This window comes from Raphanus sativus, chromosome 2 (genome assembly GCF_000801105.2).
Source record: "Raphanus sativus cultivar WK10039 chromosome 2, ASM80110v3, whole genome shotgun sequence".
Lineage (NCBI taxonomy): Eukaryota > Viridiplantae > Streptophyta > Magnoliopsida > Brassicales > Brassicaceae > Raphanus > Raphanus sativus.
In genome coordinates, this window is record NC_079512.1 from 19,739,473 (window position 1) to 19,752,614 (window position 13,142).

Sequence of the window (13,142 nt, forward strand, 5' to 3'; positions counted from 1 at the left end):
TCATAATTTTATAAATTGCAAAATAATAAACTTTAAAATTTGGATTATAAGATTACAAATTATGAAACTATTATAATTTAAATCAAATTAGATTACATATCGGTCATCCAACAGTTCAATCGGTTAGTCTCGGATTTTAATGATTTTTTTTTAATATGAATATTTTAAAAACTTAAATTGAATTGTTAGATCTCCGGATTAACCGGTATAATCACAATCGGGTTGAATTAAAAAACACTGATTTAAATGCAAAAATATTCTAAACACACTCTTTAAAATTACCAAAATATTTGTTATATTATTAGTGAAATTTTTCATCGTAAAATATTCCGCGCTTCCAAGCGCGGGTCAAAATCTAGTCTATATTATTAATGAAACTTAACTAATAATGAGAATATTTTTGGGGAAAATCGCATAAAAAACCCTCAAAATGGCAGCCACTTGCACTTTAAACCTTGAGAGTATTTCACAAGCACTTTAAACACTCAAGTTGGCAAATTTAGCATATTAAACCTTCAATCTGGCTTACTTGTACATCAAGTCAAAATCGTAACCGGTACTGTTCAAAACTGATGACGTTTCAGTTTTTTTTTAAAAATATTTTAATAATAAAAAATAAAAAATACAGAAAAATATAAAAAATTCAAAAAAATTCATAAAAATTCATAAAAATTTCAAAAAATTACAACAATAATTATTTTATTAATAAAATAAATAAAAAAATGTAATAATAAAAAAAAACTTGAAACAATCATAAAAATCTCAAAAAATCAAAAAATTCATAAAATTCAAATAAATAAAAAGTTAAATTTAAATAAAATAAATATAAATTCAAGATAATGAATAAAAATACAGAAAAATATAAAAAATTCATAAAAATTCATAAAAAATTATATTTATTTTATCTATTATTATTATATTATTTTATTTAAATTTAAGTTTTATTTTATTTTGATTTTTATGAATTTTCTGATTTTTGTGGATTTTTATGATTTCTTTCAAGTTTTTATTATTTTTATATATTTATTTTATTAATAAAATAAAATAATTATTTTGTGATTTTTTTGTAGTTGATTCTACTGATTCTCGTAGATTCTAATAAAATAAAAATCATTATCATGAATTTATATTTATTTTATTTAAATTTATTTTTTATTTTATTTGATTTTTATGAATTTTTTGATTTTGGGATTTTATGATTTTTTCAAGTTTTTATTATTATTATATTTTTATTTTTTATTTATTTTATTAATAACATAAAATAATTATTGTTGTGATTTTTTTGTAATTTTTTAAGATTTTTTGAATTTTATTTTGAATTTTTATGAATTTTTTATGATTTTTTTTTCTGTTTTCTGTATTTTCTATTTATTTATTATTAAAATATATTTTTTAAAAGAAAAACCGACACGTCATTAGTTTTGAACAGTACCGGTTATGATTTTGACTTGATGTACAAGTAAGCCAGATTGGAGGTTTAATATGTTAAATTTGCCAACTTGAGTGTTTGAAGTGCTTGTGAAATACTCTCAGGGTTTAAAGTGTAAGTGGCTGCCATCTTGAAGGTTTTTTATGCGATTTTCCCAATATTTTTGTTTTACATGTTAAGTAGCATCAAAAGTTGTATCATCATCCAAAAACATAACCAAAAAGAGAGAACCGAATGAGTCTTTATGACCTTCAAAACCTTATCAAACACATTAAAATACATGTGTATCAGTATAACTATCTTTTTTATCAAAGCTGAATTGTATTCCCAAAAAAAATGAAGTTTGGGGAGCCTCAACCGAGGACTCAATGCAACAAATACAGGGTACGTCAACCCAAAGAAACAAGTAAGAGATAGAGGAAACATGAAAACCAGTAGGCGTCATGATATGGAGGAAAATGAGAAAACTCAAGAGAGACCCATCAGGTAGGGGCCAAGAGCACTTGACAAGCTTATGAGATAGCTTCAGCTGAAAGGAGATAATGGAGCCACGCATAGAGCTGGGAATCTAAGTTTTTATCTTCGGGTCCCGCCCCGTTTGACCCGCCGCAGAGCAGATGTGGGTCGGCCAATTCTATAAATTCAACATATAGATGCGGGTGCGGATCGAGTCGATTTTAAGTGGGGTGGGTGTGGATCGACCGAATTTAAATTGTGGGTACCCACTAACCCGCAAAAAAGTTAAAAAAAAAAATCAGAAAATATTTTTTCGTTAACGATATATAAAATATTATATAATTATATAATTTTAGTTATAAACTAGATTTTGATCTGCGCTTAGAAAGCGCGGATTTTTCTTTGAATTGTAAACAAATTTTTTGAATCATCATAATATAAAGTTATTATATCAAAAAGGCATTTGTTTAAAGTTATGTAATTTATAAATTAGATTATAAGATTTTCAATGTACACTCTTATATAACTATTTTAGGCCTGGATATTTTACCAGATCCGACAAACCAAACCAAAATCGACCCAAAAATATAGTTGTAATTTGGGTATGGATCCATATCTATGTATAGGGCTGGGCGTTCGGGTACCAATTCGGGTTTCAGTTCAGTCCATTCAGGTTTCGGGTTTTCAGGGTCAAAGATTTCAGCCCCATTCGGATATTTCTAAATTTTGGTTCGGGTTCGGTTCGGATCTTTGCGGGTTCGGTTCGGGTTCGGATAATCCATTTAATTTTTTAAAAAAATTTCAAAATTCATTATATACTTTAAATTTTCAAAATCTATAAGAAAGATAATATATTACATATAAATTTTCATAACATATATGTCAAAATACCTTAATTTAACATATAAATTGGTTTTTTGAATATTTGGATAAAGAATCAATAGATATTTAAGTATTTTGGTGTTTTCAGTATACTTTAACTATTTTAAACATTTACTTTTGACAATTTGCATATATTTTCTGAGTATTTTGGAAAATTTAAAGGTATCTTATATATTTTTAATATACATTATATATAAAAATAATGTATATATTTAAGTATATAAATTTATTTCGGGTACCCAAAATATTTCGGTTCGGATCGGGTTCGGTTTTGGTTCTTTAAATACCGAAATTTTGAACCTGTTCGGATATTTAATCAATTTTGGTTCGGGTTCGGTGCTACTTTTTCGGATCGGGTTCGGTTCGGTTTTTCGGGTTTGGATTTTTTGCCCAGCCCTAGCTATGTACATATTTGATTTTTTCTTCAACCCGCGGTCTCTTTTCGATTATGGGTTCTAGCCGAGACCCGATCGGATATCTAAAATATCTGAAATATTTTGTGTATATTAGATATAGTTGTGTATTTCAGATATATTTTCGGTATTTCCAATATGTTTGGTATTATGAATAGTTTTTAAGTTTCGGGTTCATGTTTCGATTATAGTTTCGAGTTTCTGGTAAAATTTCAGTTTTTTTTTTAAATTGGGTATCAGGAAAAAATTTAAGGTGCTTCCGGTTCCTCAAGTCAGATTTATGGTAAATTTTTATTTTTCTGGGTATTTGCATATTTTTCAGGTATTTTTGTGTTTTTAGTTATTTCCGTTTTTAGTATTTTTGGACTTTTAGGTACTCCAAATCTTTTCCGAATCCTAAAATACCCAAGTTAGTTCGATTTGGTTACTTACCCAAAAATTATAAACATTTTACATGTATTTGAATTATGAACCTTTGAATTATGAACCCAGACCCGTACTTTAAAATTTGATATGTACGTCAAGTGACCTTGTATTGTTAGAGAATATAAGGTAAAACCAATAATTAACTAATAAATATGTGCAATAATTTTGTTTAAATAGATTTTTGGAATGATTTTCTTTTTTAGTATTTGATAATTTTTTATTTTGCTTTGACATTGTTTGTTATGATTTATTTATATATTCGTTTTGCTATGACATTGTTTGTTATGATTTAGACAATATAGTTAGTGAATTTGAAATTTGAAATTTCAAAATTTAAAACAACATGTTCAACAATATATATAATGAACAAAATTTTTAATTTAATTATTTGTTAATTAGGAACTAATCTTATTGGTTTAACAATACATGAATCTTTTTAATCTAAAATGTATATCAAAAAGTTTTATTGGTATTGAGGAGAGACTATGATCATAATATATCGAAGGAGCTTTTTCATTTTAACAAAGATAAGTTTGATATGTAATCGCAACTGTTTCTTTTTCGTTTCTTCCTCGATAAGAAAACTCGTCGGCTGATCTTTTAGCAAAAAGGGCTCTTCAAGCCCATCTCCTATTGTAATAACTTCGGTTTGGGCCAAGCTTGGGCTCAAATCTTTTATTTTTTCCCCTAATGCATTATTATCCAGTGACAAAAAAAAAGAATGAGAAAAGTTTAAATATTGGTCACGTTATTGACTAATGTACTGTAGGAAAATATAAGGTAAATTTATATTTTCTAATGTGAGAGACATCATTCGACGGTAGTCTAAAAGTTAATAAGAGGATTTCTAAATCATTTAATTTGATTTGGTTTATGTTACCTTGTATCTGGGAAAATATAAGATAGGACCAAAAAGTAATGAGTTAAATAAAAATGTCCAAACAACTTTTCATAAGTAGATTTATTAAAATTCCTTTTTTTTTAATAAAGTAGATATATAATTTTATTTATTTAATTACAAAATAATATATATATACATATATATAAATTAAACTATAAGCAAAAAAGTTATTTCATAAATTTATATTATATGCGGGTTCCATGGGTTACCAGCAAATTTGTCGGAACGGATACGGATATTTGAATATTTCTTTGCGGATTATGCGGATCTGAATTTTGAGTCAAAGAATTAGTTGAATCGCGGGTTAGCAGAGCGGATGGGATGGATTGACCTGCGAACCCAGCTCTAACCACGCATGACCTTTGGAGGCAACATACGACCGCATCAGTATAACTATCATAATGTATATATTTTAAGTATTAATTTTTATTTTTACACACATGAAAAATCTAAGGATAAAGATAGTTAAAAAAACTAAGGATAAAGATGCTGTGGCATTATATCGGGAGTTTTTTACATTCAGAGACAGTTTTGAGTTTTTTATAACACAATAAGACAGTTTTTGCTCCTAGAACACTTTTTCTTAACTTATACTCCTTATTCCATTCATTACTAACTAAAGCATAACTAGAGAATAACTTGTAGGACCCACTGATTCTCATCTTCTTTTCCATCTGTGACTCCGATGAACGTTAGCCTAGTTCGATAGCGGTTAGTCTTCTCCTTCGTCATAAATCAACACGACAAAGCTTATTCTTTCACAATGTGCTCCGTAACTTATCCGCTTTGCACTGTGATAATATGTCGTGGTGATGTTCGGAATCCATTGCGGTGTCGTACGGTGAAGCTCGGGCAACAATGGAGTTTTTCTCACATTTTCACATTTGGTCCTTTATTTATTAGGTTATTAACAATTTGGCTCAAACTATTAAATTTTCAGATTTATCTATTTTAATTGTCCAAAAAAATTTAATTGTTCATGCACAAAGTTAACCAATTAGGCCCAAACTATTATCATATACAAAATCAATTGTCTCTTTGATTAAGATCAAAATTAACCAATTAGGTATTACAATCATCTGTTAATGAAATTGGGCAACATATGCACAAAATTAATCTTAAATGCATTGGAGAATTTATTAAATGAACTAAAATGAAAGCTAAGATATGAATAAAACATACTCCCTCCGTTTCAATTTATTTGTCGTTCTAGACTTCGGCACACAGATTAATAAAACATTTAATTTTGTATATTTACTAAATAAAAACATCATTACCAATACACATAACTAGATTTCAACCAATAGAAAAATAGATTACATTAGAAAGTCAATAAATTTTGCATTGAAATCATAAAACGACACTTATTTTGAAACGGAAATTTTGCTCCAAAACGACATCTAACTTGAAACGGAGGGAGTATTAATCATGTATGCACCTATCCACATATATGTGTACAACTATATGTGTAACCAACCACCAATCCACCTATATGTGTACAACTTTTTTACATATATTGGTTCATCTTCGATGTACATGTGTACACGTTACAGAGTGTACACAAAATAACGTGTCCACTTGTCCTAAACTTCTAATTTGTTCAAGTTTCTACACATGTACACGTCAAAGAGTGTACACACATGTCATTTGTTATTCTTGCTCAAAAACAAAAATGGTCTTATGTACTTGGACAATATTACACAAGTGAATCATTGTACATTGTACATGATAGTAAAATTTATGTACACATGGACATCATGAGATTGTTCACATTTTGGAAATGTACATGTGTACACGTTACAGAGTGTACATGTGTACACGTTACAGAGTGTACACAAAATAACATGTTCATTTGTCTTAAACATCTAATTTGTTCAAGTTTCTACACATGTACACGTCACAGAGTGTACACACATGTCGTTTGTTATTTTTGCTCAAAAACAAAAATAGTCTTATGTACTAGGATTATATACAAGTGAATCATTGTACATTGTATATTGTACATGATAGTAAAATTTATGTACACATGGACATCATGTGATTGTACACATTTTGAAACTTGCGAAATAATCCAATTAAATAGCATGATATTATGGTAATGTGTACACATATTCCTGCTATCTCACTTCTAAGTCGAATTATACGTCTTGAAATTTGTAGATCCAGATGAATGAAGTTATGCCATAGTAAGAATGTATGCATAATTTTCACCTCTTAAAGCAAAACAACTGTACACATTTGAATCATGTCATATATTACTCAAATCATATATAAATGAGAAGTGATTCATTTTAATTTGGTTGTTGCGGAGATGAGAAGATTATAGACTACTAATAGTACAAATCTCATTTAATATTTACACATGTACAATATTTCAGTGATATATATATGTACATCGTTTACATATCCACATGTACAAAAGAGTGTGCAACTTGTATGTACATTGGAGATATGCCTTGACCTATCTTAAAAGATAGAGTGAGCGACATAGACAATGATTACATGCAAATTCTTTTGAAAAAAACAATCTGAACAATCAGATTTTAATTTAGAAAAAAGATGGAAAGTTTGGAAGAAAAAAGAGAAAGATAAGAGATAGAAGAACATAAAATAATATAAAATATAATATTTTATTATTTAGTTAGACTTTTGTTAGAATACAATTGATTTGTGAATTGGAAAGAGTGAAACGTGTATTAAAAAGAGAAAAACTGTCTGAGAAGCATAAACTGCCCCATAGTGTTATTAGAAATTTAACTGCCTTATAGTGTAATTCTTTCTTATATCGGAAGTTCACCTTCATTTTCCTGTAATGCATAGTACAATAAAGGTTTTATTTTAATTGGTAAGTGGGTGGTAACCTACTAATATGAAATCAGTTGCTTTACCAGTAGCAGTGAGTCATGCACCCTTTTAGAATGCCTATATAAAAATCCTCATAATAGTCTGGAAATTAATTGTAATTATCATGAACATTTCACTTAATTTTAAATATCATGACCATATATAACTGAATTTACATTCGATATTAATCTATAAATTGTATCGTAATTCCTTAACCTCATACTTAAAAGTTAAAACCGATTGTCATGTCTCCTCTCATTTTCTCTTTCACTAATCAAATCCCCGAAGCAAAACTAACTCCCGTAGAGGGCAACCAAGAAACTCCATCAATAAATTTACCAACGCTAAAATAACTTGCCTCTTCGAAGCCAATCAGGTGAAACCCTTGCCATGTAACCCTCTTGGAAACTCTAGCTTTAGGACCATAGTTCTTAAACTCTCCAAAGTACAATGTCTTCAACACTTCATCTCCAGAGTTTAACCACCCGGCCCATCCTTCCTCCGCTATGGCACTATCAATATACGTTTCCATCACTATAGACCTCGAATATTTCTTCCACGGCCGTCCCAAGTACGAGCTATACCTATGTTTAACGGCTGAAAAATCCAAATCCGTAAGTATCCTACAACTATGAAGGGCAAATCCGGTATTTTGACGCTGGTCTGTCCTCCCGTTAGCAAGAATAACGTTGTAGGCCCTGACATCACTAGGGCGACGCAAGACTAGGTTACAGCTTTGGAAAACCGCAGCAGCGTTTCCGAATATGAAATCTATGGTTCCGTAAATATCGCATTCTCTATAGAACTGACGTAGAGCGGCTGCGTAGAGCGTGTCTTGATAACCTGAGATGCTACATCTATATAACACTGACTGGTCTGATGTGATGCTTAATGCTATGGCTTGTTCTCCTCTAGGCCCTGCCGTGTTCTTGATTCCTATATCCCGCGCGATGAATCCGTCACCCGTAACGGCTGCAAAAATGTTGGACTACACAGTTAACTTTTGTTATAAATGCTTAACATACTACTTTTGTTCCATAAACATAAATGTTTTGGCTAACCTTTATTAAAAATCGATACAGATTTTAGTGTATTTTTTAATGTGTTAAAAATGAAAAAAAAATATATTTGTTGGGCGGAGGAAATATTATATTGTGTATGCAAATGAATAAATGCATGTGTATACTGACTCATTGTAGCGGTGTCGGGCACGGAAGTTCCTCCAGCGGCACTATCATCGCCCATAATCACCGTCAGGTCTTTGCCTTCGCCGATCAACGTGATCTCATCTTTCTCTATTTTGACTTTCTCTTTGTAAATACCTCTTTTCACGTAAATGATGAATCTACCATTTCCACTAGCAGCCTTGACAGCATCCATGACAGTCCGGTAATCCCCGGATCCGTCTTTGGCGACTAACACGTGCGGTCTGCTTCTAGACGTGCGGCTTGCTAGAAGCTTCCGTTCTCCGGCAGAGACCCACCGTGGAAGAACGGTTGGCTTTGGATTTTCCATGTGTGTGTCGACAAGGGCCAAGGAGTTGCTGACGAGTTGAGAGAGCTGATCCATTTTCTGTGTTATGTAGCTGATGGCGGAGGAGTGGCCACCAGAGTCTAGGACGAAGTCTTTGCATGATTGTTGGAAAGTCATGGCGGCGGAGAGCCATGTTTGGATGTCGTGTTTGTTGTGACGCTCTCTCGAAAAGCCATTGAGAGCTTCCATTGCTTGCTGAAGTCGTCTTGTTGACATTTTCATGAGCCGTTCACATGCATCTGTAACGTTATAGTTGACAATATAATTAATGTTTTCACCTTAGAGTCATATAACATTATATTTTATCATAGATTTATATTTGTGGATAAATATGAAAAAACTTTGGATAATATGCACAGAGACTTTGTACTTGCATGATTTTTCAAAATCATTAGGTAGCTTTGGTGGAGATAAGAGAGAAATACATTTAACTACTTTATGAATACTTTATAAAAATTAGTTTACCAGGTAGATGATATATGATTATTTTCTTCAGTTCAATATTTCTATGATTCTATCAGTGATATACTGTATATATCTAAAATCATATCTATGATTGAATGATTAAAACAAAAGGGAAAGACACAAATTTAAATGGCCGTAGACCGTTAACTAAAGAATCATGTGTTCAGAATTTACTCTCTCCGTCTCTCGTGACATTTGAATTTGTATGAGGAACTAAAGATGATGTTGTGTACCTGCAACCAATGGTGAAGGCAACGTATTGGTGGAATCGTCTAGAGAAACGACTTCGTAGGAAGCCATCGAAGATGAGAGAGGAGGAATTAGGTTACTGGAAGCAGAGATGGTCTTGTTGACAAGGAAAGACACAAAGTCGAGACCTTGAAGAGAAGATCTATGTCGAAACTCTCGCAAGTTTTGGACACAAAGAGAAGTGTACTGTGTGGAGCTACAATGCCTTTGCAACTGATTTTGGTAAGTAAATGGCATACGTCCTGAGGCATCAACGGGTAGAAGAGCATTGACCAATAATAACCCAAATAAAACCATATCAGTAATACCCATTTCTATTATAAAAGTCGACTCTTTATTTATGTTCTTGGTTAGTTTATGAAGGAAAGGTTTATGATATCCAAATGACTAGGAGATTAGCAATAATTTATAGAGGGAATGAAGTTAGTTTTAGCTGTGAGGTGAGTGTCTGGTGAGTTAGTTTAGCGGTATACCATTTTTTCATAGAGTAGATTGAGACTTGAGTGGCTTTGATGGGATAATGAACTCACTCTGTTAATCTGTTTTTTTTAAGGATAAATCATATTCTTACTTTGTTGGCCAACTTGACTCAACATCAACTTTCTGATACAGGTAACCCAAATTATTCATGTTTAATTAGTTAGTTATTATCTTCTGTGACAAAAAAAAAGTTAGTTATTATCTCAAAATTTACTATTGAAAATATTTATGAGTTGAAACGATGAAATGGAAGCCAAGATAAGTTTGACTACTATTGCTAACTGCTAACTGACTATTTAGTTATACTTAAACCTCTTATGGAATCGATCATATTTATTTATACTCTTTAAAACGCAAAATGAGGGCCCAACCGGGTTCGAACCGGTGACCTATTGATCTGCAGTCAATTGCTCTACCACTGAGCTATGGACCCATTTTGATTAGATAAGCAAGACAGACCATATTAGGTTTAGGGTGGGGTCATTCATGTTTCTATATAAACTCGAATCAAATTTTATTTGGTAAGAAAATGGCGTGGCATGCTTTAACCCAAAAACTTATTGTCGCGTCCCATGTAATCCATTTTGGTATCATTTGGTTTATATTGATGTTAGCTGTTTAGTTGCAACAACTCTGTTGAATTGAGTTATGTATAAGGTTTTCTCTCCAGCAATTTTAAACTAACACACGAACTAGTACGCTATGGACTCCCAAGTTTTTTTTTTTAATAACCTGAAACAACTCTCCAAGGCTTTATGATGTAGCGTATAACTACTATTTTTAATCTTTCTAATTAGTTTTATGGGCTTAGTCCGGTTTTGACTTTAGTCGGTTATTATTTACGTAAGGAAGAGATTAGGTTAGGGTTTTGGTGTTTCATCTCTTCCTATATAAGGTTTTACTTATTATTATTGTACGGGTGGTTTTTGAAGTTATAATAAAGCAGAGAAACTTTCTTTCTCAAACTCTCTTAATTGCTTACTATTGTGAAAGTTGATTTTGAGTTTTAGCTTACAAGTTTTACGAACTCCGTTTGAATTCGTTTATCTTGTCATCCAAGCTACTAGCCGCTGCATTAGTTGGTATCAGAGACAAACGATCTTTATCATGCCTCCTAAGAAAAATACTCAAGACCAGACCGAAGCTTTCCGTGGAGTGTTAGCCGACTTTCAAGTGGAATTGCGTGAGTCCCTTCAAGCTTCAATGGAAGCGGCCTTCCGCACAGTTCTGCAAGCTCAGCCACAACAACAGGATTGGCCTCGTCACGGTGCTCCAATTTTTCAGGAAGAAGACGAAGAAGTTGCTTTTGATGACAACCCTTTTGCGGGCCTCCGTGAGCAGGAGTTACGGCAGCAGCACCCTGCTGACATCGTCGTTCGCGATGGCTATAACAGACGTTGGGAAACAGGGTTTAAGGTAGAAATACCAGATTTCCATGGCACAATGAAAGCAGAAGAGCTACTTGATTGGTTGAGTACGACCGATGAGTTGTTAACCTTCAAAGGTGTGCCAGATAATATGCGAGTTCCGTTAGTCGCAACTCGTTTTCGAGGACAAGCCGCAGCTTGGTGGCGACAATTGAAAGAACATCGCAGTCGTGCAGGCAAAAACCGTATTGACTCATGGGACTCTCTTAAACGCAAGTTACGCAAAGCATTCCTTCCGTATAATTATGAAAGGTCAATCTACAACAAGTTTCAAAACTTGCGACAGGGTACACGTTCGGTTGATGAATATGCTGCAGAATTTTTCTCTTTTCTTTCTCGTAGTAGTGTCCAAGAGACTACTGATCAGCTCGTGTATCGCTTCATTGGTGGGTTACGACAGCAGATTCAAAACACCTTGCTGCAGTTCAATCCGTCTACTGTCTCCGAAGCTCATCAACGTGCCTTGCTAATTGAGCTCAATAATCGCAGCTCGCAGTCCTCTTGGTCAGCTAGTGGTTCTAAGCAGCGTTTACCTTCCACTAGTGAGGATGTTTCTACTCGTCCTGCAGGCCAAACTAACACAACTCGAGCTCCTTCGGCTACTGCGGAAGCTCGCGACACAACCTTGCCGTCGCGTCAAGGTCTACCACAAACATTCAAGTGTTATAATTGTGGAGAAACGGGACACCGACGAGCCGCCTGTCCCCACGCAGAACGGAGAGGCTTGTATCTTGACGATGGGCCTATTTTTGATGAAGACCCTAATGAGACAGAACTTATCCTTGAGGAAGAAGAAGTAGCAGGAGATAAAGGCTTATCTCTAGTGATTCAACGCAGTTTTCTTGCTCCACAAGGGATTCAAGAATCATGGCTCCGCACCAACATCTTCCGGTCATCGTGTACAATACGAGGCAAGATTTGTCGCTTTGTTATTGATGCAGGAAGCTGCACAAACATCATCTCTGAAGAAGCTGTTGCGAAATTGGCATTGTTCACGGAACCTCATCCTACTCCTTACAAGTTGATGTGGCTCAATTCTCAGACTGATTTACGGATTTCAAAGCAATGCAAAGTCCCCTTTTCAGTGGGTACAAGCTACAAGGATCTCATCACTTGTGATGTCATACCCATGGATGCTTGTCATCTCTTATTAGGGCGTCTGTGGCAGTATGATAGGCGTACTATGCATGATGGGTTCACAAATACATATGTGTTTACATTCGAGAATAAGAGGATCACCTTACTTCCAACACAGGAATCAACCCCTCCAGTCGTCGATAGTGCCGAGATGCCTGTTCCTCCGCTTGCTCCTACACCTGGTCGTCATGTTCTTCTATGCTCACGACATCAGTTCATCACAGAGATGCAGGATGCTGAGGTTATGTACGCATTATTTACAGTACCACCAGCAGCACCGATTGATGCCATTGTTCCACCGGAGTTTCAACAGCTCGTTAATGATTTTCTTGACGTGTTTCCTACTGATTTGCCGGCGGGTTTGCCTCCACTTCGAGATATACAACATTGTATCGATCTGTCTCCAAATGCGGCTTTGCCAAATCGTCCACATTACCGTATGAGTCCACAAGAACATGACGAATTGCGCAGACAAGTAGAGGACCTTTTAGCTAAAGGAT

General features: G+C 33.6%; 1 protein-coding gene and 1 non-coding gene across 2 annotated transcripts; both read right to left on the reverse strand.

Moving 5' to 3' along the window:
• Positions 1-7,609: 7,609 nt before the first annotated feature.
• LOC108832991 (probable pectinesterase/pectinesterase inhibitor 54) lies at positions 7,610-9,956 on the reverse strand. Its single transcript, XM_018606446.2, has 3 exons — positions 9,583-9,956; positions 8,542-9,123; positions 7,610-8,323 (listed from the first exon to the last, which is right to left on the reverse strand). The coding sequence occupies exons 1-3, from the start codon at positions 9,908-9,910 to the stop codon at positions 7,626-7,628; spliced, it is 1,608 nt and encodes a 535-aa protein (XP_018461948.2). The 5' UTR covers positions 9,911-9,956; the 3' UTR covers positions 7,610-7,625.
• A 483-nt stretch (positions 9,957-10,439) lies between these two features.
• TRNAC-GCA (transfer RNA cysteine (anticodon GCA)) lies at positions 10,440-10,511 on the reverse strand. Its single transcript has one exon. It is a non-coding gene; the product is annotated as a tRNA-Cys (tRNA).
• Between the last annotated feature and the right edge of the window lie 2,631 nt (positions 10,512-13,142).